At 35.6% G+C, this 25,979-nt stretch overlaps 1 protein-coding gene across 7 annotated transcripts in view; it reads right to left on the bottom strand.

The window, feature by feature from the left end:
* Positions 1-25,979, bottom strand: part of ALCAM (activated leukocyte cell adhesion molecule) — a 207,612-nt gene that overhangs the window by 36,644 nt on the left and 144,989 nt on the right. For all 7 annotated transcript variants that reach the window (XM_072722321.1, XM_072722336.1, XM_025989994.2 and 4 more), the window contains exons 2-6: positions 18,244-18,344; positions 14,293-14,512; positions 7,918-7,982; positions 6,594-6,681; positions 5,951-6,133 (exon numbers count right to left, since the gene is read on the bottom strand). In XM_072722321.1, coding sequence (XP_072578422.1) covers positions 5,951-6,133; positions 6,594-6,681; positions 7,918-7,982; positions 14,293-14,512; positions 18,244-18,344 — 657 coding nt within the window. The remainder of the gene's footprint in view (positions 1-5,950; positions 6,134-6,593; positions 6,682-7,917; positions 7,983-14,292; positions 14,513-18,243; positions 18,345-25,979) is intronic.

The following is a 25,979-nucleotide window of genomic DNA, read 5'->3' as shown; positions in this document are numbered from 1 at the left end:
CATACTAAAGCAGCAAAATATACATTCTTTTCAAGTACACATGTGACATTCTCTAGAATAGATCACGTACTAGATCACAAATCAGGACTCACCAGGTACAAAAAGACTGAGATCACACCATGCATATTTTCTGACCACAAGGCTATGAAGTTTGAAGCCAACCACAAGAAAAAATTGGAAAGAACACAAATATATGGAGGTTAAAGGACACCCAACAAAAGAATGAATGGGCCAACCAGGACATTAAAGAAGAAATAAAGAAATATAAGGAAACAAATGAAAATGAAAACATGATGGTCTGAAACCTCTGGGATGCAGCAAAAATAGTTATAAGGGGGAAAGTCCATAGCAATACAGGCCTACCTCAAGAAGCAAGAAAAATCTCAAATAACCTTACACTTAAAGGAGCTAGAAAAAGAACAACAAATGAAACCTAAAGCCAGCAGAAGGGAAATAGTAAAGATTAGAACAGAAAGCATTGATACAGAAACAAAAAAATTATAGTAGAACAGATCAATGAAACCAGGAGCTAGTTCTTTGAAAAAATTAATAAAACTGATAAACCACTAACCAGACTTATCAAAAAAAAAAAAAAGAAAGATAAAGGACTCAAGTAAATAACATTACAAATGAAAGAAGAGAGATCACAACAAACACCACAGAAATACAATTATAAAAGAATATTATGAAAAATTATATGCCACCAAACTGAGCAATCTGGAAGAAATGGATAAGTTCCAAGAAACATATAGCTACCAAAACTGAAACAGGAAGAAATAGAAAACTTGAACAGACCAATAACCAGCAAAAGAATTGAATCAGTAATGAAAAATCTTCTAACAGACAAAAATTTAGAGTCAGATGGCTTCCCAGGGGAATTCTACAAAACAGTTAAAGAAGAGTTAATACCTATTCTTCTCAAATTACTCCAAAAAATAGAAAAGGAAGGAAAAGTTCCAAATTCATTCTATGAGACCGGCATTACCCCAGATCCCAAACCAAACAAAGATCACAAAAAAAGAGAACTGCAGGACAATATCTCTGATGAATATGGACATAAAAATTCTCAACAAAATACTAGAAATCAAATCCAACAGTACATTAAAAGAATAATTCACTAGGATCAAGTGGGGTTTATTCCTGGGTGGCCAGAGTTCAATATTTGCAAATCAATCAACATGATACACCACATTAATAAAAGAAAGGATAAGAACCATATGATCCTCTCAATAGATGCAGAAAAAGCATTTGACAAACTACAACATCCATTCTTCATAAAAACCCTCAACAAAGTCGGGATAGTTGGAACATACCTCATCATAATAAAAGACATATATGAAAAACTCACGGGTAATATCATCTTCAATGGGGAAAAACTGATACCTTTTCCTCTATGATCAGAAGCAACAGAAACATCCACTCGTACACATCACTGTTATTTTACATAATACTGGAAGTTCTAGCCTCAGCAATCAGACAACAAAAAGAAACAAAAGGCATCTTATTGGCAAGGAAGAAGTCAAATTTTCACTATTTGCAGATGACAAGGTAATCTATGTAGAAAACCTGAAAGACTTCACAAAAAAATTGCTACAACTGATACATGAATTCAGCACAGTTGCAAGATACAAAATCAATGTACAGAAGTCAGTTGCATTTTGATACACCAATAATGAAGAAATAGAAAGAGAAATTAAAAAATCGATCCTTATTTACAAACATACCCAAAACCATAAGATACCTAGGAATAAACCTAACCAAAGAGGTAAGAGATCTGTACCCTAAAAACTATACAAAACTCATGAAAGAAATTAAAGATGACACAAGAAACAGAAAATATTCCATGCTCATGGATTGAAAGAACAAATATTTGTTAAAAAGTCTATACTACTGAAAGCAATCTACACATTTAATGCAATCCCGGTTAAAATACCACCAGCATTTTTACAGCTAGAACAATCCCAAAATTTGTATGGAACCACCAAAGACTTGAATAGCCAAAGCAATCTTAAAAAAGCAAAGTAAAGCTGGAGTCATCACCATTCTGGATTTCAAGCTATATTAAAGCTGTAGTGATCAAAACAATATGGTCCTGGCACAGAAACAGACACATAGATCAATGGGACAGAATAGAAAACTCAGAAATGGACCCACAACTATATGGTCAACTAATCTTCGACAAATTCTCTTCAAGAAATGGTGTTGGGAAAATGGGACAGCAACATGTAGAAGAATAAAACTGGACCACTTTCTTACACTGTACACAAAAACAAATTCAAAATGGATAAAAGACCTAAATGTGAAACAGGAAACCATCAAAATCCTAGAGAACACAGGCAGCAACCTCTTTGACATTGGCTATAACTGCTTTTTAATGGACATGTCTCTGGAGGTAAGGGAAACAAAAGCAAAAATGAACCATTGGGACTTCATTAAGATAAAAAGCTTCTGCACAGCAAAAGAAACAATCAACAGAACTAAAAAGCAACCTACAGAATGGGAGAATATATCCAGAAATTACATATCTGATAAAAAGTTAGTATCTAAAATCTATATAGAACTTATAAAATTTAGTACCCCCCCAAACCCAAATAATCCAGTTTAAAAATGGGCAGAAGACATAAATAGACATATTTTCCAAAGAAGACATCCAGATGGCTAAGGCACATGGGAAGATGTTCAACATCACTCATCATCAGGGAAATAGAAATCAAATCTCCAATGAGATACCACCTTACATTTGTCAGAATGGCTAATTGTAACGACACAGGAAAGTAGAAATGTTGGCCAGGATGCAGAGAGGGGAACCCTCTCACCTGCTGGTGGGAATGCAAACTGGTACATCTACTTTGGAAAACAGTATGGAAGGTCTTCAAAAAATTAAAAATAGAATTATCTGATAACCAAGGAACTGCACTAGTAGGTATTTACCCAAAAGAGGCAAAAATACTGATTTGAAGGGATGCACCATGATGTTTCTAGCAGTACTATCAACAATAGCCAAATTATGGAAAGAGGCCAAATGTCCACTAACTGATGAATGGATAAAGTAGTTGTGGCATATATATATATATATATATATATATATATATATATATATATATATTCATATATATAGTATATATTCCATATATATATACATAGAATATATTCCATTATATATGGAATATATGGCTCAGTAGTATATATTCCATTATATATAATTCCATTATATAATATATAATAGTGATAATATATAATATAATTTATATATAATGGAATATAATGGAATATATATATATATATTTGAATATTACTATATGTGTGTGTGTGTATATATAATGGAATATTACTGAGCCATAAAAAAAGAATGAAATTTTGCCACTTGCCATGACATGGACGGAGGTAGTGAGTAATAAGCTAAGTGAAATAAGTCAGTGAGAGAAAGACAAATACCATACAATTTTCCTCATATGTGGAATTTCTGAAATGTGAGAGATGAACATAGGGGGAAAGAAGAGATATAGGTAAACCATAAAACAGACATCTAACTATAGAGAACAAACTGAGGGTCGCTGGAGAGGAGGTGGGCAGGGGGATGGACTAAATGTGTGATGGGGATTAAGGAGGGCAGTTGTGATGAGCAAATGGTGTTGTGATGAATCACTAAATCCTACATCTGAAACTAATATTATACTGTATTTTAACCAACTGGAATTTAAACAAAAACTGGGAAGAAAAAAAAACGGGGAGTGTGAAAATCAATCTGAGAGATCTGGGGAATTATTAAAGAATTCTCACCATAGCACTAACCTAACGTGGTCACATTTGTTTTTAGAAAGATATTTCTGGCAGCAACTTGGAGGGCAGTTTGGAGTGAACAGAAAGGAATATTATTTTGGAAATCATGGAAATACTGGCAATGAAGAATGGTGGCATATTCTTAGGCAGTGTCAGAGGCAGAATCAGATAAGCATAAAAATTAAAGAGCCAGATTCTATACTGCTTCGTTACGGACTGGAGAGGCTAAGGAAGGACTAGTGCATCTTCCGCAAGATGAATTGACCAAATGTCCTCCTTCTGAATGTACCCTCTGCCCTTTCTGTTTAGCTCCCTCCTTCTCCACCCTGGAGTCACCCAGAGCAGTGCTTCTCCAGGTGTGGTCCTCAGATGAGCAGCATTAGCATCACCAGGGAATTTGTTATAAATACCTCTCCCGACAACTACTCTCCTGAGAAACTTCAGAGCAGGGTCCAGAGATCTGTGTTCTAAGTCCTTCTGGCGATTCTGATGCACACAAAAAAGTTTGACAATCACTGCCCCCGGGCATCTGAGCTTTCAAGGCTGTTCACTGCGTTCTGAGTGTCACTTACCACCTGCAACCTTGCACTGACCACTTCCTCCTGGTGTAGATATCTTATTTCTCTACTGGAGTACTAAACTCTGAATGTCAGAACTCTTGTCTTCAGCACTTTTTTATCTTTACCATGAAGCCCAGCACTGCATACATTGTGCCTTCTCAAAAGCTGTGCCAAATGCATCCCCACAGCCAGCCAAAATAAAATCATTTCCTTCCTATTCATTCGAGGACTTTTCTGCTTACCCAACTCGTTGTGTCTGATAACATACATTCCTTCTTTTTCTTAAGCCAGTTTCCCAGTCCTTATTGTTCATCTTGATACTCTTTCCTATCTTTACTCTTGCACTTAGACCAAGATAGTGTATTTCCAGTGGAACATTTCTGGACAGAATTGTGCCTTTGCGTACAGAAATAATAATTTGATTTTTAGTAAGGTGTACGGAATGAAATACTTTAAATCCTCACTTTTAAGTCAGTATATAAGTTGGAACTTATATACAAAGTTGAAGGCACAACAATCCCTTATTGTTAGGGAAAGTGGAATTTCAGGTTGTTCTTATATAAGGTTCTGCACTATATGGAACCAAAATAGCAATGTAGAGGAGATAAAACCCTACAAAGGTTCAACTGGCATTTTTGTTCTTTCTCCAGAACACATGTAGAAGTACTAGCTTATTTTACTACGTAAGGCAGTATTGTAAGAAGTTTTGATTCATTTTTTAAAATAAAGAAATTCTTTCTTGCATTTCTCCAAAAACAATATCTCTAGTTCTATGCTTATGTAATAACAATGATCATATAATAATAAAAAATAGTACCTAATAACAAGAATTTAATCAACAGTATAGGATGCTATTTTAGATTTGTGATTTCACTTAATTTCCATAACAACACTGAGCTATTTTTTCATTTTAAGATAAGAAAACTAAGAGTTAAAGTAGTTAACTACTCTTCTAGAAAGACACAAAAATTGATTGTGCTGTGCCTGGACTGTCAGCCTGTTTGCTCTGAATCTTGGCACCTGTCTTATAGGAAAGAGAACGGCACTGCAGAAAAGGATTCCAACTAATTTAGGGTACGTCTCTGGTTCTCCCTTTACTGTTAAGTAAAATAATGGAGTTAGGTCAGATGATCAAGAAGGTTCTTTTTTAGTTTTATATTCTATGTTTCAAATCTATGAAATAAAGTCAATCAAAATGTCTCAGAATACAGCATCCTATTTAAACTTATGCAATTGATCTTATTATTAAAATAAATTTTTCCATTAAAATGGAAGTCTCCTATCTAGAAGACCAATCAGTCAGAAGCCTCGATTCATCTGTCCTTATTCAGAAAGTAATCAGATGGCATTTTGAACTCCTACAAAATTCATAGCTTATGTGCAGAAGAGATGTGCAGAAATGACAAAGTGGAAAGTAAAAGGTATTCTAAGATGGGGTAAGCATTTATTCTATAGGTCTTCCAAAGGAGAAACAGATTGAGTAACTGCAGAAGAAAAAAGGGAGGTTGAAAGTAAAACCCAAAGAGCATGTGGATTCGGACTTGAAAGGTTAAAGCATTCGAATACTCTTAAGACATTAAAATTGCATAATTACATATTGGGTTACTCACAGTAAATATCAAAGATTGCTTCTTCAGACGGAACTGTTTTCTGGCCAGATGGTCCATAATACATCACAGAGCAGGTAAATGGCATTTGTATGTCAGCCTTGGTTGCCTTGTACTCCAGGGATGAAGTCATGGTATAGAGCTGAGTTACCGGGTCCATTTGCTTTTTAAAAATTAAGACTACCACTGAAGAAAATAAGAATACTAATGATAGCATTTTTCATTGGAAAAATCACAATCCTTAGTTAAATGTCACAACACCTTGAGAAGTGGTTTTGTCCTTCTTACTGTATTTAACAGGAGGGAAAATTGACATGTACCGAGGTAGAATGTCTTTTCTAAACCATGAAATCAGAGACATAGACAGAAATAGAATCCTGGAATCCTATCTCCCACTCACTTTAATTAACTTCTAGAATATGCCATATACAGAAATAATTTTTCTCTGCTCTTGATTCCTCTGCACAAGGACTAAAATGATGTTTTTAAAAAATCACTTAATGACTTAATGGTTACTTAAAGGAACAAAGCATAGAGCCATTGATCAAAGAGGGCATCGCATTTAGATGCAGGACAGTCTAAGGAATGCCAGGACAAGAGAAAGTCAGAATAGGTCATCTGAATTTACTGCCCACTTCATACCCACCTCCTTCAAGGGGTTGCAGCGCTTTTCCACTCCTGTACCATGTGATGTTGCCGTCTGGATAACTGTCTTTTGAAATGCAGTCTCCCAACTGCAAAATGAAGAGAAAATGTGGACACCTTGGTTCCGTCAGTGGTTGTCAATTTGAAAGATTTGGACTCCTCAGGGGGTGCAGTTGCTCCAAAGGTTTCCTGGCCCTTTCATTACCCAAGCATTGACTGGGGACTGAATACGTGGTCTCTTGCATTAAAAACAATGTCTTGTACTTAAAATTATGGTCTTGCTCACTTAAAAATATGCAAAAGATGCTGCCACTATTAATAAAATCACATTTGTTTAAAAGAGTTACCAAATTCTTTTTGAGATTATTCATTTTTAACATTAACTAAATAACATAACTACATTAACGCTGGCGATTCCCATGGTTCACAGATCTCAGCATGCAAGAATCATAATGGTGTTAAAGTGGCTGCCTCTCTGGTTTCATACCATATAAATTTTAGATACATATACCTACCAAATCTACAATTCCCACCGCTTTTCTTCAAATGTGTTATAACTTCAATATTGGCATGTTCAAATAATATTACGCAGTAAAATTTAATCTGATTCAAAAAACTTTTAACTTGTTTGCATTTTTTTTTCCACAAAGGAAAATTTAGGTATTTTACTTGGTGAAAATAAGATTATTAGACAATTGATGTGCCCAAATATAAACTCCAGCTTTGTTCCCTCTTGATGCAGCCTCTCTTCACACCTCTTAATGTGATTGTTCAAATTTGACCTTCTCACATCTTTATTTCAACTTTTCAATAGTTTAATCTGCCAAGAGGATAAAGTTGAAACTCCCTCCGTGACATAAGGCTTGTCATAATCCAGCTTCTCTATTTACTTCTCCAAATTTATCTTTTACTGCAGTCTCTTGCCTACCGTCTTACCACACAAAGTTCCAGCAATGCAAATAATGTGATGTTTCTTAAAAATGCCATTCTTCTTCACATCATATTATTTCATGCTGTCGGAAGGTCTTTCTATCCTTGGTTCAGAGAAAACTTACTCATCTTTCATGACTCCGTTTAACATTCAGTTCATTCAAACAGGGAAGACTTATGCTTTTCTCCTTCCTCTCCTCTCTTCTCCCTTCAGAAATGACTAAATCTTCCTGTGTTCCCACTCTAACTCGGGCAGACTTTCCGATTGGCATCTGCAATACTGTCAGCTCTACAAGAGCAAAGTCTATCTTATTTGTCCTGGCATCTGAGGCTAAGAGAAGACATTTAACATTAAGCCAAGTGAAGACAATTAAAAAAAAAAAAAAAGTTCTCACCTTTTTTAGCTGCTCTGTTTCGAGAAAAGGTGCTTTGCTTACAATTTCAGGTTTGGATGGTTGCTCTAAAGTTAAGCAGAGAAAAGTTTTAAGTACACATGAAAGATTAAGAAATCTGGTTAGCCCACTCCCTCCAAATATTTGCTTTATTATATTAAATGCTATTTTAAGTGCTTATTACTCCTTTGTAGAAAATACTGGTAATGTGTTCTGAAAGCTTTCTAAGCAGTGAATATGGATTTGATAGTGAAACAGAGGTTAATATGCTAAATATAAATATTATTTTCAATTAATTATCATGTGTACTTTCTACCTACATACAACTTCAGCTACTTAAATGAAGAACTGAATCCACAAGGGGTACTTATTAAAAGCATAAATTTCTGAGCCTCCTCTGGCCAGAGGCAAAATCTCCAGGGTAAGTCCTATAAATCTACTTTTTAAAACAAGTTCCCTACAATATTTTCACGCACACTGAAATTTAAGAATCACAGCTCTGAAATCGTGGTGACTAAAAGGAGTTAAGGGAAATAGAAGCTCAATTTTTCTGTGTATCTCAAACCTTATTGTTTAAGGTGAAGTCATATTATGAAACTATAAATGTAGGGAAAACCTTCAAATTTGGAACTGAGGTAATGGGCAGAAGCATTTCAAATATAGGAAGTTCTGTAAGCATCCATTTTAAGAGAGTCTTCAGGGAGAACTGGTTAAAAATCTCAGCAACAAGGTATTATTCAAACTTATTTTAAGTTATTTATTCTTCACTGTTAGTTATCTATCACTGACGGATTTTTTACTTTTTAATTAGTTCTAACAATTGGTCCCCAGAAAATGGATATTGCCTCTTGGTCATTGATTTTTGTGGATCTCATGGAGCAAAACTATTCTATTCTCATATAAACAAATAAAGACAATCAGTTATTCTTTCATTCATAGTCTCATTGTTTATGAGCTCCAATACCATTAATTTTTATTACCAAACTAGACTAAATTGGCTTTTATATAATTATTACTCAATTTGGAATTCCATTATCAGATGCATTGCCTACCCAGACCATTATAGAAAATAAGGATGAAGACAGAAAGATTTTTTTTTTTTAAAGATTTTATTTATTTATTCATGACAGACAGAGAGAGAGGGAGAGGCAGAGACACAGGCAGAGGGAGAAGCAGGCTCCATGCAGGGAGCCCGATGTGGGACTCGATCCCAGGTCTCCAGGATCAGGCCCTGGGCTGAAGGCGGCACCAAGCCGCTGAGCCACCGGGGCAGCCCCCAGAAAGATTTTGGAATAACAAAATGGCTATCACCAAGACTGTAAGCAAAAAAAAATGTAAACTTCATGTTACTACTGAGAGTCAGTCTCCCTTTTGCAATTGTTTTATATGAGAAATTGGAACAATGAACAATAATAGTAAATCCTCCTATGTGTTCAACTTATACCCTTTAATTATAGGAGATCCTACTTACTATTAATTCTAGAAACATAATTCTAATTCAATTTTCACAAGATGGATTATTTTCTAAATATACAGATTGGAAACAAAACACAAGAGAGATAGAAAAATGAAATACAGAAGAATAGAAAAGTATAATAGAGACAATTACATTAACACAAACAAGAAGTGACTCCTGATTGACTGTTAGATGTGACCAAAAAATTATTAAAAACTGACCCAAAAAATCAAAATAAACAGCAATTTCTGGGAAACATATGGTAGGGGGGGACGTATCAGTAAGCACTAGTGTTATCATAAATTTAATGTAATGCCATTAATGTTCACAATTACAACTCTGAATTATTGATAAAACATTAAATTCTGTTCTGAATTTATGTTTTAAGACCAATATCTAAAACATTTGAGAGATGTATCCAAAATATTTAAACAAAATGAAAATTCTTGGTCCTTAAGTAAGTGAGCCAAAGTTCTCTGGGAACTAAAATCAAGTATTTTGTGATACCTTTCTGAGAGCATCAGACAGGTAAGGTATTAAATTAATTTATGTGGTCAATCAAGAGTCAAAATTAACAAGAGAAAAAGAACAAATGGGTTTGTGTTTCCCCTTCAGTAGCATCTATGCCTAGAATATAAAAAGAGATTTAAAGAGTCATCTGAAAAAATTGAGGCTCTTTTTTTTTTTTAATAATTGAAGCTTTTAATACAAAATGTAGGTGGGCAGTGTTGCTAAGTTGCATTAGTTTCTAGTTCACCATAACCATATACCAAAATAGTTGGGCACATACTTCCTCTTCTGTAGAATATATATATTCCTTTGCTTTGTAAACCTTATGATGTATCATCAGTGAATATAAGATCATAAATGCTCAGTGTGTAACAAATGTTGGTCCTTTACACATGGCTATATATATGTTTCTTCTATAAATACTTTCCAAAATTTATACTTATTTCAATAAAAATGAAACTGTGGAAAACCCAGAAACCTGCTGAAAGAATGCTTAAAGTTTAGGCCTCTTTACACTGTAACTCATCTTTTTATTTAGAAGAGAGTCACAGTGGGTATTGTGGAAGTAATGGTAATACCTATTGCCATTCTTTGAGTTTTTTTTCCCCCAAACTTTTGTTTCAAATCCACAAGATATTTGTATGTAATTTTCTCTTACATTAGTTTGCAACAATCAATGGGTATTAGTTGGAGGACCATAAAAGAGGACACGTACTATTTTAGCAAAATTGCATATCGATTCTAAAGTGCTTAAAAAAAAACTTTACATGAATTATGCCTTAATATAATTCAGGGATTCATAACCAAGCATAGAATTGAAAGGAAAAGTCATACCATTTATTTGCATTATGAAAATAATTTTGTCAAGCCAGCTGAGGACAAAGAGATGAGGGCAAAATTGCTCTTTATCACCCACAATGTACAGTGTATTACCAAAACCACGCACAGGATAGTTCAATTTGATATGAGAGGAAGGCAAGAAAAGGTACTGGTTACACTGACTCATGAATGCTCCTCCCAGTACTTTGTCAGTCATTACCTTGTATAAATTCTGATGTATTTTAAATAAACAACTGTTGACATGGAATCATAGTTTATTTTCCTCGTAAGAAAGGTATTTTTTTAAATTGAAAGAATAAAAAGAAAATCTACTATGTAGGTTTCATTTGTTAAATAGGTCATTTTCTGCTTCCTTCATTAAAAAAAAAAAAAAAAAATCCTTCCAGGTTGATTAACTTTCATTGGGGTGAGCGGAAGGATGCTCAGTTCTTACAAAACATTGAGAGCAGTGTCCAAATGGAAGCTCTAACATAAGGGTGTGAAGTCAACCTGCATTGCCCATCACTCAGGGAAGAACTGGTCCAAATGTACACTGACTCTGTGTCACGGGAACAGACTTCCTTTTAACGTCAGAGACACTAGAACACAAGAGGATTTACAGATTAGCTCTAGACTGTGGTTTTCAAACGCTTTTTAAGAGCTGGGGCCGTTCTCCCCTTTTGTCTCCCCCTGAATGAATTATTGTGAAAAAACTTCAAAATATATCAGGTGAGTGGAATGCTAGCTAACAGAAGCAGTGCCCCTCTTCAGTAGCTCCTCAAGAGGATCCTAGGAACATGGTAGGAAAACCACCCTCCAATTCGAAGCACTTATTTTACTGTTGAGAGAAGCTCCAAACTAGTAAACTTCCCCAAGGTCAGAAATTAGCAGCAGGGTTAACAGAGCCAGGTCTTCTGATGACCAGTGAGTGGTTTTTCTGTTACAGCACTGACAGCCAGCTGGCAATCTGGAACCCATTTGAGCTCTGAAACCTTTGCACAATGACTGGAATAAATCTTAGGGAACTTTAAAGGCTTTACTGTTGCTTCTGAATATTTTTATTAACTTCCAATGTGCATTAAATGCAAACACAGTTTAATTCTGATGTCATTCAATGACTTTTTTTTTTTTTTTTAAAGCTGTACTTGTGGCAATAAAGAATGTGACTTATTTGAATCTGGGTGGCTTTGTGGGCATGACTATCATATCTGAGGTATAGTTTAAAGCTAAACAAACCTACACCAGAGGTAACAGAGTCATTAGTCATGGCCTCCAGTTTGAATAAAAACAGTATGAGTTTGCCCATGAGGATGGCACTCTGCAGCAAGCTGATCTGGGATTAGCTCACGTCAACCATACTCGATTCTGTAGTACACAGTGCGTGTTGCTAGGTGATTCGACAGAAGGAAACAGAGGACTGATTGATGAGCCTAGTAACTCTTAAGTGACTGCAATATACACATGCACAGAATAAAAGTCTCCCTGTCACAGCTGTTGTTTGCTTCACAAAATGTGGCCCAGAGTAAATTCATTATTTTTTTTTTTTTAAAGTAAAGCCCCTATATGCTCTTGCAAACACTTTCCTTATCATGAGCTGTGCTGTTCATTTAATTGGACTTGGAGGGTCCCACGGTTTCTAGTATAAAATGCTTTTCGAGAGTGTGTAACTTGTCTATTTAAATTCTCCCTGGCCCGGAGCCTGGAATGCAAATTCTGTTTCTGAGAATCACTTTGTTTTCAACAATATTCAAAAGAGAAGGGGGTCGGGGGTGCTGCCAGTATGTGGGGTGTGAGTTTGTTTTCAAAATCGTAGAAATCCCCTGTATTCCAAAATAGCTTACAAATTTTTATCAAAGTAGACCAACTGTATTTTTTTTTTTTTCAGATTGCTGTATGGTGTTTTCTTGAAGTGTATCCTGAAAATTGTCACAAATGACTCTTCTAAAGGAAACAACCTGGATTTTCTCAACTTTATGGGAGACTAGCATGATATCTGATAATTCTAACACAGTGAAAAAGAAACCTGACAATGACAAATCAATACAACCTTCGAGGTGCTATGACTTAATCTCTACCTACTGTCTTACATTCTTGTTGCATACTTAAGTTTATGACATCATGGCCTAATTTAAAAAATTGTTTTGGTCGTTCTCTTTACAAAAAGTGTCCCTAAGAGTGCACTATCCATCTTCCCAGTAACATCAAAGCGAAATGAAAGAAAGAAAAAAAAATGGTGCATTGGTAAATAAAGGATACAGATTATTTGGGGTATTTAATGGAAGGCATGACTGGCAAACACTTGGAATTTGGCGTGATTCATAAAATGATTGAGAAGGGTGGATAGTTTCTGGAAAGTGCCTTCTAAGCTGAAAGGTAATCAGCTGAAACATGTAATATGCTTTTACAAGGTTCTTCTGGAGAACAAAGGTTTCCTTTGACAGCACAAGCATTCTTTGAATCCATGTCATGAGCCCATAGGAGCTTTGAAATCTATATAAATACTTAAGGGACAGTTCGACTTAGTTATTACAAGAGAAATGGGGAAAATCCATGGTTGTTTGCTATAGTAGCCCTCTGGGCTTCTTTCTTCCCTATTTATTCTAATAATTTCTAGGTGCTGCCAAGTTATCAGAAAGCAGAGGGAAAAAATTGAAAAGTGAGACCTTCTTCCCTAGTTAACAAAGACTAGCATTCTGAAACTGTTGAGAGCTATTTTTTTCCCCTATAATTTCTAATATATTATGATGTAACAGGAGGTGGGAATTTTTTTATTTGAATATTAAAAGATAAAATGTATTAATTAGAACTTCTCAAGTCATTCATTAGCATAGCTCTTTGCACAGTAACATTAACTATATGTTATCATTGGCAAAGTAACTTTGCCATAATGACTACAGTAATTACTCCTAGCTTCTGCTACTGACTTCTCTTCTTCTAACCCTACTCTACTTTTTCCCCTTGATGTATTTCACACACACATACTCAGGGTATGGTGAATTTTTTTAATTGGGGGCAACTTCCTAAACCAACTGAACACTTTGAAGAAGGCCAGGATATAAATGTGTGTGCATGTGTGCACGTATGTGTGTATATGTACACATACGCACACACACATAAAAAGCTTAGATTTCTGTCATAAGATGGTTTGGATTTGCCTGTATTTTATTGTTGTTATACATCAAACTATTAGTTTTATATGGTTCAGCCTAATACATCTGTATGCACGACATGCCTGATTAAATGTATGTATCACCAACTATGTGTATATCACAGAATATTTATTTGCACATGCCAGTGAAAGTGAAAGAACACCTGCCAGGTTTCACTTAGATATACTTCATATCACAGGACATTTTACCCAACAAAACAACAGAGAATATTCTTTTAGTTCCTTGCTGCAAAACTCCTATTTGAATTGCGGGGGTTTGTTTTCCTCACTGACAGCATGCACGAGCGGAGTGAAGACGGTTAGAAGTCCTCTTATAGGAACGCCTGCTGTGGAGACACTCCAGAGCATTCACTCTTCTTTCTACAGAACATTTTCTAGTACCAGCCATCAATCCCACTTAGCAGTTAGACTGCAGACTACTTACTGAACACCTTGACTATTGTAGGTGCCTCAAACACGTTGTCCTCGGTTACTAGCATGCACACAAATCTCTTTTCATCACTGATCCTTGCATTACTGATAGACAAAGTGTAGTTTTCTGAGAGGCTCAATCTGTCTTTGTATTCTGGTACATCGTCGTACTGCACACTTTTCTTTGTAGAGGACCTGAAGGCAATAAATACTGGGGAGCCATCGGGCTTTTCCTAAAAATTAAAATAACAATACATTTTAAAAACAAGCATATTCAGATGTTTCAGGATCACATCCAGAATAACAAAATTTCTTGGCCGTATTCTTCCACCAATATTTATAGTTCTGTCCAAAAAGAATTAATTTTGGATATGAGCCCCACATAAATCTTTGGTTACAGAAAATTACTCTTCATAAGAGGAGAGGCTGCAAGTTCTTTTACAGGTATCAGGTCAAATATGTGAAAATGGAAAGACAGTAGCTTTGGAATCTGAACTATTCTTGCATCCCAAGGACAGAATCAGTGACTGTTCTGAAACCAACAAGAGCTGGCATTGTAGCTAATTTAAAATAAAAAAAAAAAAATAGATGAAAACGCACACCGAGATGCACAAAGTGATATTCAGCTAACCATCACAGCAAGCATACGCGTGGGCTGCAAATTCTCATTTAGAAATCCTGGGCAGTTATCTTTTGCATATTCATTACTTTAATTCACATACTTTAAATGTCCACACCTTTCAGTTTCAGCCAAAACTGACATAGCTGACCTTTACTCGTAACATAATTTAATGCGTCTTCGTGGAGGAACAGTATTTGCCCTTGTGAAACAATCATGTCCATTAAGCAACAGAATCAGATTAATCACTAAAATCCATAGTTTTGCTATCTGAGTCATAAAACATAGCTCAAAGAGCTTTCATATAAAAAGTTATTATCAAAATAAAATATAATCTGGTATGAACAATTTTGCCAAGAGCCTGGGACATATAATTCATCTCTTCCTTTGCTCCCACAAAAATTCTCTTAGCTAATAAGCAATTTAATCTAAAATAAGAGCCAATCCCTCTTCTACTTACCTCATAAGGCCTTTGAGAAAATAAAATATGATAAAACATTTTAAAATGTGTGGCAAGTTTCAAGGGGCCATGGAGAGTTACATTTCAAAAATTATTAAGGTTTATTACTGTTATGGACTAAATGTTCGTGTCACCACCAAATTCATATGTCAAAGCCCTAACCCTCAGTGTGGTGATGTTTGGAGGCGGAGCCTCTGAGAGGTAATTAGGTTTAGATGAGGTACTGGGATGATGCCCTTATGATGGGTTTAGAACCTTTACAGGAGGAGAGAGAGAGGTCTCTCTTTCTCTCCATGAAAACACAGGTCATGTGAGCACATAGCAAAATGGCAGCTGTCTAAAAATCAGGAGAAGGATGCTCACAAAGAGCCAAACCTGTCACCACTTTGATCTTGGCCTTCCCAGCCTCCAGAACTCTTGAGAACTGAAGAGATGCTGTTGGAGCCTCCTAGTCTATGGTATTTTGTCATAGCACCACAAGTCAAGACGATTACTGAGCTAATTTTAGGGTCCAAAAGTTTTAGTTGGTTGAGTATCTGAATACATCGATAGGATTCTCCTTAATTTTCTAAACTTTTTCACAGGTTTACAATGCAAATCCTTGCTCTCAATCATCCTTTCACTGTGAGAAGTATGTTAAACGAGTCCCTCAGATTTCTGTTTTCAGACACTTCAGCAATAAATAACAGTTATTAAATTTTGAGCACGTAACCATATGCCAGGTACTTTCTTTGGGCTTTCCTTATAGTAACTGATTTAACACTCCTAATGAGCCCCTAAGTTAGAGTCTAATATGAGATCCTTTTACATATTAGGCCGTAGGGACAGAATTGGTTAAATAAATTGTCCAAGGTCCAGCTAGTGTATCTCGGCAGGGCAAATGTTGAAGCTCTGCAGTCTGGCTCCATTATGGCTTCACTGTACCACTCTTGGTAGCTGTTAGATGCCCCATCCTAGCTCTGTATTTACCCCCTTTCAATCTTTCCAAACTTATCATTTGCCTTTCTGCTTTCATTAAATTTGAGCTTCTATACTATGTCTGCAAATTGACATAGAGCACATGGTACTTCAAATGTATCTCATCAGTTTATCGCTGAAGCTTTTTGCTTAATTAAGAATTTGAAAATTGCCGTTATTGTTTCCACTACTACCGTATCAATTCAGTTTAGGTGAAAATTATTCCCTGGATTATCATCAGGAATGTCTATGATCACAAGGTTTTCACCATCTGTGTTCCATTCATTTTGGCAGTAAGTTCGACTCAACAGGTGAAGCAGGTGGTGGTCTCACTTGGAGTTTTAGGGGTGTGATTAGCTTTTGTCCTCAGAGGCCTTAACTTCCACTTTTATAGTAAATCAGAAATAGTTCAAAATTCCCAAAGTGCACTAGATATCAGGAGGAGAGTGCAGGCGATGCTGCACCACCTCACCAGCTTCCTCTATCTACCTTCACATGACCTTCGCACAAGCAGGAGTATTTAGGGCCCCAGAGCTATAACAAGGGCCATGTGCTAAGCACTAGGTCAATATTCCGCTATCAACTACTTCATGTAACCCTCACAACACTGAGGGAAGATTCTTTTTATCACCTCCTTTTATAGATGAGAAAATGGAGATTCCTTCACTTGTCCAGCATCCTATAGCAAGTATAGAGTAGAACATGTTGAACTGACTTAAAAACCCATATTTTGTTTTTTGGTGTTTTTTTCTTTTTCCCATTTCATTTTATCTATTTATTTTTTTTATTGAAGTTCGATTTACCAACATATAGTGTAACACCCAGTGCTCATTCCATCAATATTTTGAAGGATTGCATTCTACGGTCTCCTCAGATGAAACCTTACACACATTTCCTGAAGTGTGTTTTCCATTTTGTCCTTGCAGATATTTGAGAGAAAAAGTTGGGTGATTAAAAAAAAAAAAAAAAAAACCATGAAATGAATCAAGCATAGAGAATTCACAATACATCTTAGTGTACGAAAGGCTCTGAGAAGTGCTATGCTAATGAAAGTTTTCAAAAAGTATCTGACTATCAGACTTTTTTTTTCCTATTCAAATACCTTTTAATAATTTCAAAGAACTTGGGAAAAACTGCCACTGGATTCAAGGAAGCCTACGTCTACTTTAAGCTTGCAAACTCCCATGAGTCTGATGCAATTGAGCATTGGGAAACTATGCCACACAGACAACTTTTGTTGGTTTCTGTAATTAAATTAAAACATTTTATTGGTCAATGTTACCTAGCCAACCCATATCCATCTATCTGGGTATCTACCCTCCATTTCCAGACCCATCTGTGCCTCAATACCTGAGAAAGTATGATTTTCTCTCTGCAAGAAATGAGTAAAATGAAGAATGTTAAATGTAAAAAGGATCTGAAACATCAATACAGTTCTAAAACAACACTAGAAACAAGCTTCTAATGCTAAAGACGAATTCCCAATGAATATTTGGGGGTTTATTTTGCCTCTGAAACAGCCACACCAAACAGAACATGAGTATGTGGAGAAAGGCTGCCATTGTCCACTCAGCTCTATTCTACACACCCTTGATTTTACTCTGGAACTTTGCCTTTTCCTCTGCCTCTAACATTGAAGGTTAAATCTTTCAAACTAATGTGATCTAAGAATTACGTGTTTATTGGCTTTATTTTAAAAGAGTACTTCGCATATAAGACTTAGGAATTACTCCTTTGAGATATTCAACACATAATTCTACCTTCCTACATGTGTACCCATAGTTGAATATTGGCATTATGTTGATTTGAAATTTACATTTACTCACAGAAGAAATATTATCTAAAAATAATAAATAAATAAATAAATAAATAAATAAATAAATAAATAACTACAGGTAATCAGCCAAGTCAAAGTAGGTCACACTTACATATTTCCATTTGCCGAACATGAGATTCTGAGGTACATCGAGTCGGCAAGGCATGATAATGGTATCTCCATACGCTGAGTTTACAGTATACCATCCAAGGCCTTTAGGGAAAAGAGAGAGAGAGAGAGAGAGAGAGAGAGAGAGAGAGAGAGATGTTAAGTGTTTTCTTAAAATAACCAAGCAAGTAACTTCAGTTCAGGATGTGTGCCTTTTTTTTTTTTATTTTATTTATTTATTAATGAGAAACACACAGAGAAGGAGGCAGAGACACAGGGACAGGGAGAAGCAGGTTCCATGCAGGGAGCCTGAGGTGGGACTTGAACCTGGGACCCAGGGATCATGCTCTGAGCCGAAGGCAGACGCCCAACCACTAAACCACCCAGGCGCCTCAGGATGTGTGCCTTAATGAATATTTTCTATTATGATTTTATTTTAAATGGCTACAAAAAGTATGAACCTAGAACATGTTTCCTATATAAATATCAACAACTCTTATTTAGCTACCAAGCCTTTGAATGCCACACACTTCAAATTTATAGACCCTCAGTTTTACCAGGGAAGAGACAAGTGTGTGTTGCAAAGGAATAGAGAGGAATCTGAAAGTGTATTTTCTTCCTAACCACATATGACATAGAAAAAAATATATATACTACATGTCATAGACATATGGGACCACACAAAGATTAACATGCTTAACTTTCTCAAAACTAGCTTTAAATATATGCGTTTTTCATTCTGGAAAGATGTTTTAAAACTACTAAAAAATAAGCTAATACACATATGACCACAACTAAATTTTAATTATAAGTAGGAACATGGCTTATTTTATAGTAGCAATGGTTAATATATTAGTGTTAATTTTAATTAGGCATAAAACATTAACAAGATAGGAATCTGTAGTATACATATGCAACATACTAATCAAATCTGAATATATTGATGACATTTAAAAAATTCAGGCATTTAATCTGACAATAGTACTTAGGAAACGTCTCAGATATTTTAGGATATGTCATAATTGGGTACAGAATATGATCATGCCGGCTAATTGTATTTGAAACTGTAGAGGGGAAACAAGATATTTTGTCCAGCAGGTGGTGCTGAAGTGCAAAGCTAAGGCCATTTACACATAAATACCATTTTATGACTTTCTGAGGAAACAAGACAGTGGACACCAGCTTTCACTGTTACCCATCAATCACAATGCGGAGGAAAATTTCATACAGGGATAAAAATCATTAACCTTGGTAAAGGACAAAAAGGTAATAAAATTCCTATTTTAAAATTCTGTCAACTGAGGAAGGTCCTTCCCTTTAAAAGCAATTTTTGCCCCAGTGAACGAAATCATTACAAGAAACAAGAAACACATTACAAGAAACACAACCTTCATGTAAATATGCCACAGAACAACTAATTTCCAGCACTTTTTAACATTGTTAAAATAAGAAATACAAAGTATAATTCAAGATAATGTGATTTTCACTTGCTATTGGAGACAAGTGGTTTACCAGAACTGTTTATTGTATGTTCATTGTTATAATAAAAAATTACCTCCATAGGAACTCTTAAAATGTTTAGTGTTTCCATTAACTGTAACTTTAATTCCTTTTAACTTCAAACCATTGCAGGGAAAAAGAGTGTAAATGAAGGCACGGACTCCTTAGCCTTGTTAAAATACAAACTGTGACATGTTTGCAGATATGCAAATTAATGATAATTAAGAAATTACTTTGTTTCTCAACACAGTATTTGTTCTTTTCACAATACTTTGTATCCTAAATGTGGAACTTTTATTGTGTACTTTAAGCTCTGTTCATGCACTATACCCATGCAGGTATGCCAAACCAAGAAAACCATTTTCTGATTTAATGTTTTGTTTTTTCACCAGTATGTAACAAGTCACTTAAATATGTAATGCCTCTAAGATGATATGGGTCTATACCTTAAATTATGGCAGGACATGCTCCTCTAATTACCTGCTGTCACTTGCAAAAGCACACCTTCTTTAGACAATCGGCAGTGTTCCCATGGTTGGTCAGGGAGTGAAAACAGTTTACAGACCTTAGGAGGGGAAGCCCTTGCCAGATGTAGAGGGAAAACAAGAAAATTCTTTTTGCAAAAAATGTAATTATTTGCTATTTCTTACAGGCCATTTTTCTTTTCTCTTCCCTATAGAACTTTAATGTGCTATATAGATACCAAATTTTGTAATAGATTTTAAAGCTACAGGAATTTCAAATACATCATATGCTATTAGCATAATGGAAGTGCAACTACAAGAGGGAAGGGACCATATATTATCTTTGTATTCCCAGAGGCAATGTCTGGCATCGAACAGGAATCGTATTGGATTTCTCACTCGAATGTTCTGAAGTCCTTTCCATTTTGGTTATTAAATTAACATCTTTGAAAAATCAGAGAGGAGTTGGTAACATTGGGAAACTTTGGGAATTCTTATTCCTACCACATACTCTAATAAGGCTGTCCTAGATTGTCTTTGATATGCGGAGAACGTGGACTTGTGCTGGCAGGGCACTTGTTTTTGAAGAGAAACACAAAACAAACATTCTTATAAGAGTTCATGGATGAAACTATAGATGAGAATATTCCTTTATTATTAATTTCAGGAGAAATTAAGGATTATTTGTGCTCTGTGGTTTGCAAATGATAATGTGAAATGCCCTTTTTCCTTACTATGATGACTACAAAGCAAAGGGTTGTTTTGAAAAGTATTTGAGAATTCGTGAGGTGGGTCTTTTAATGACAGCTTGATATCCCAAATTAGCCAGGACAGGACTCTTTAGAGCATAAGAAACCTAAGGGAAATAAGACACGTGACAAGCATGAAGGCAGTAGGTAAAAGGCCACCAATTATGGACAGAAGCCCTGTTAGGACACAAGATGATTCTCAGTTGGATTGCATTAGGGGCACAGCTACGATGATTTTAGAAATAATTTTCAAGTTTCCTCTAGTCATCAACTTTCTTATTCTCTAAGAATACACCAACTCCTAGGTTCATCTGATAGAAAGACTAAAGGCTCGAATCCGCGGGAGAGGTAATATCCCTAACCCTGAAGAGATAAAGTGGCTACAAAAACCACTGTGATTTGGTGATGAATTAGTATCCCGATTTCTACAAATGTCTCAGTCTTTGAGATGAAGTGCCAATGAGTCCCAAAGTACCTGTCAACACAAATGGTTCTGTTTATACTTTTCATAGAAGCAAAAGATTCTCTTTGATTTGCCAAGTCTGAATTGAATTTAGCTCTCTAAAAAATTCCCCTGCAATTTTCTCTCTGCAATATTAGTTGGTTACATTATTCATGGTTTTGTAGCCCAGAGATTATTGGACACTATTGCAAATATAGAACGCCGATGATGTCCTTCCTCAAAGAAGCAGCTAAATATAAAATATAGAAGGAATGAGTGTGTGCAAAAGGGTGTGCATTTCTGTGTGTTAGGTGTTATAGCCATGTGTATGTATATATCATAAGATACTTTGGACTGGGCTATAAACCTTCTGTATTATTATGTTCTATAAATGTAAGGTATTATCATGAATTATTAATATTAGTGTTGATATCAAAATGTCCTGACACAAAATAAAATGCAAAAACATGTTACACTTGAGAAGCAGTGTATAATTAAGAATTTTTTTAATGAAGAGTTATTAACTAAAGATAAAGAACAGTAGAACTAAAAAGGTTGCACAGGAGAATTCAATAAAAAAACACAATGGGGAAAGCACAGCATAAGAAAAATCTCTTAGCTCGACAATTCTGACATATAGAATCTCAGACAAGTGATCATAAATACAATATAGTTATGGTTATGCATTTTGTACAGCAAATAATGTAAGGAGGCCCTGAAATAGACTCTAGTATAATTTTGAAATTAGGTGAACATAGTTTATTTCTAACTGAACTAATAAAAATGTAATAATTGTGTCCATATTAGTGAGATAAACTTTTTCCATACAAACTAATCCTTAAAGACTATCAAAGTTCAGAGTAATGGTTCTCTCTGCATCGCTGATATATAGACATCTGAGTGGAGGCATCTTAAAATTCAGAACCTGCCACTATGTTTCATGCAGAGCAGTAAGTAATATAGAAAATAGGGTGAGAATTAAAGAGACTATTTTTACATGCTGTATTTTAGCGTGGTTAATTATTTTTTATTGCACTGATACTTCAATAGCATCATCACCCTTAAAAGCATTGTTTTGAGCTCTGTAGCTCTGTTAGGTGCCATAGAAGGGTTATTCACAATCACAACTGCCACAGAACTTATGAAATAAGAACTAAATTACAGTTCTACAGAAATTCTAGAGAAATTTATTTGTGCAGATGAAACGTTTGGGAGGAAGCAAGTAGAAATGAGAAAGCTATCCATAGAAATTACTTTCATGCTTATTTGACTAATTTTGACAGTAACCATGCTGGTGTCCCTACATGCTCTATTAATGAATTAAGATACATACAACTCTAATTAAGCACACAAATATTTTGTAATATCAGTTCATAGCAGTGTTTCTCAACCTCATCACTATTGACATTTTGGCTGAATAAATCTTTATCGTGGGGGGCTGTCCTGTGCGTTGTAAGATGTTTAACAGCATCCTCACTTCTGCCCACTGGGTGGTTCTATCTACTAGCACCTTCCACCCCGGTTATGGCAATAAGAAATCTCTAACCAGGACAACAAATGTTCCCTGGAAGGGAAAATTGTCTACCGAACTCCCATCTAGTTGAAAACCACTAGTTTAGATCTTCAACTATTGGTTCTTTGTTCAATAAAACTGGTTAGCTTTTAAAGAGATCATTGTTGTAAAGTAGAATCTTAGTATAGGAGCAAATACTCACTGAGTATGAGTAGAGGGATGGAGGCAGAAGTAGCACATAATAGCACTTAGCTAGTATCCACTTTGTTTTCCTCACAGAAACATCTTATATGACATTAAACTTCGATAGGGAGATTGATTCTTGACCCTGGGGATTTAAGATCCAATCTCTTCATAGAGATTACAAAAAAAATATTCTGTGTTAGCAAATCTTTGTGTGTGTGTGTGTGTGTGTTAGCAAATCTACTTCATGTACCATCAAGCACAAATCATACATACTGTAAATGTTATCTAAGCTATACATAGCACGTGTATTTTATTTAATTCGATAAAATATCTATTGATAGAGGGTGAAATACTTTTATTTTATTTTTAAAATAATAATATTTTATAATATATTTTAAAATATAATATTTTATAAATAGTTTATTTATTTACAGAGAGAGAATGAGTGAGGGGAAGGGGCAGAAGGAGATGGGAGAATCAGACTCCCCACTGAGCAGGGAGCCAGACGTGGGGCTCGATCCCAGGACCCCAGAATCATGACCTGAGCTAAAGGCAGATGCTTAACAGCTTGAGCCACCCAGGTACCCATTACATAACTTTAAAGTATCTTTCAAACCTGTGATTTTATGACTCAATGAGGCAAATTTACTTCATAATTCCTATTTTTTTATTGGATTAAATAAGATTTTAAGATTTCTTTCCAAGTCATGTGATACATAACAAGTAAGAAGTGAGAGAGAAGGAGGTTGAGAGAGAGAGAGAGATATAGAGCTTCTAATTCCCATGTAATTTAGACTGGATAGCAGACAGGGGAAGACATCTGATGGAATGTGTTATTTTGAGAACTAGAGAAAAAGGTTTTCCTACTCTCTTTTTCAATTTCCCTTCATCAAATGGATATTTGGGGAGCAAGCTGAGTTTCTGCTGCTGAATCTGCAATACGATGTTCACTCAAAATCTGCTTTCTGCATGGTCTTTCACCAGTGGCACATGCTATGATGTAGGTCTATGTAATATCTACAAATAAGAAAAAAAGTGATTTTTTTCTCTTTCTTCTAGGATTTCCTACAATTCTTTTTTTTTTTTTTAAAGATTTTATTTATTTACTCATGAGAGACACAGAGAGAGAGATGCAGAGAGATAAGTAGGCTTCATGCAGGAAGCCCAATGTGGGACTCGATCCTGGGACTCCAGGATCACTTCCCGGGCCTAAGGCAGAGCTTAACTGCTGGGCCACCTAGGCGTTCTGGATTTCCTACAATTCTATACATGGATTATAGTGTATCTTTTAGATAAATGGTTAGGTCACTGTGGAATAACATTTAGAAGGGAGGGGCACCTGGGTGGCTCAATTGGTTCAGCATCTGCCTTCGACTCAAGTCATGATCTCAGGGTCCTGGGATCGAGCCCTGCATCAGGCTCTCTGTTCAGCAGGGAGTCCGCTTCTCCCTCTCCCTCTGTGTTCTCTCTCTCCCAAATAAGTAAATAAAATCTTAAAAAAAAAATTCAGAGGGAAAGGGCAATCTTACTAAATTATAAAATACTGCTGGTACCCAGGAATATATTTTAACATATGCGGTCTTTACTTCCAAGTTTGGTGTATTATAATGCTTGAAGTATTTATCTTTTTAGTAAACTATGGGTCCATATAACAATCTATGTTATATCATAGAAGATCTACAAAAACAGTAATTTAAAAAATATATTATCAGTACTTGCATTATTGTACTGAAAACTATCTTTTCAATTTACCACTGCCTATAGTTCGTCATACTAGAAGCATGGAATGATCCTGAGGCTGGATAAGTCACAGTCCTTCCCAATTAGCTTAGACTTTGCCCCATCTCTGCCTCATTTTTATCACTGTTCCATGGGCCTTGGTTGAATCCATACATATCCTTCAAGGTCTGTCTCAAAGATCATCTATGTATACATGTGAGCAATGCATTGAAAGTATTTATTGAACACCTACTGGAGGCAAAGTGTTAGATATTCTTTGTGGGGGGAAAATATATATATGTACATCATGGTCTATTCCTTCAGGCACATGACTGCCATAAACTAAGTGCTGTGGGAATGCAGAGAAAGGAATCCCTACAACAAACTCAAGGATATCGATAAAGGCTTCTCGTAGGTAATTTCATTTGATCTGAACACTGAATGAGGGTCTCTATGAATAGGAAGATAAGAACTACTTCACCAGCATGTCATACCCAGGGACCACTGCAGAGGCATTGAGTGGCACTTGTTTTTCTCTCATATAGCAAACTTCCTTTTTCATTACAGCAATTTCTACATAGTAGATCTTTGATCTTCATAAGGAACATGCCCTGACTGGCAGTTTTCTCAAATTCATAAATGCACATAAAATTTCCCTAATAAAATGTAAGAAACTGTTAGATCTCTCTATCTCTTTACTTTCATCACCACCAGCAGCATATGGATTCCTTTTGGGGTTACTTTTAAATTATAAGCAAAAAGTTCATTTAAAAATTATTTAAAAGCAACAGAATTGATTTAAGTTGTGAACCTTTATTTTTGTTTGCTGACAGATACCCCCATGAATTTTAAATCAGCAAATGTAAAGATTCTACTGTGCTTGTTAGAATTTAACTTGGGCTCCGCAAACAAACTTTAGGGCATGTATGACAACTCTAAAGTTACTTTAACCGCCCCCCCCCACAGTGGTATATTAAAACATTTGTTTTTACAGAAAGAGAATTTAAAGCTTTCATCAGATGGTCTAAAGTAAACTTAAATAAAAAAATAAAATATTTAAGGTTCTTTCTAAAAAAAAAAAATTGCTAAAGATTTTATTTATTCATGAGAGACACAGAAAGAGAGGCGCAGACATAGGCAGAGGCAGAAGCAGGCTCCCTGTGAGGA

This window comes from Vulpes vulpes, chromosome 1, assembly GCF_048418805.1.
Source record: "Vulpes vulpes isolate BD-2025 chromosome 1, VulVul3, whole genome shotgun sequence".
NCBI classification, from domain to species: Eukaryota; Metazoa; Chordata; class Mammalia; order Carnivora; family Canidae; genus Vulpes; species Vulpes vulpes.
Note: the sequence above shows the minus strand (reverse complement) of the source record. Positions and strands in the feature narration are given on the sequence as shown.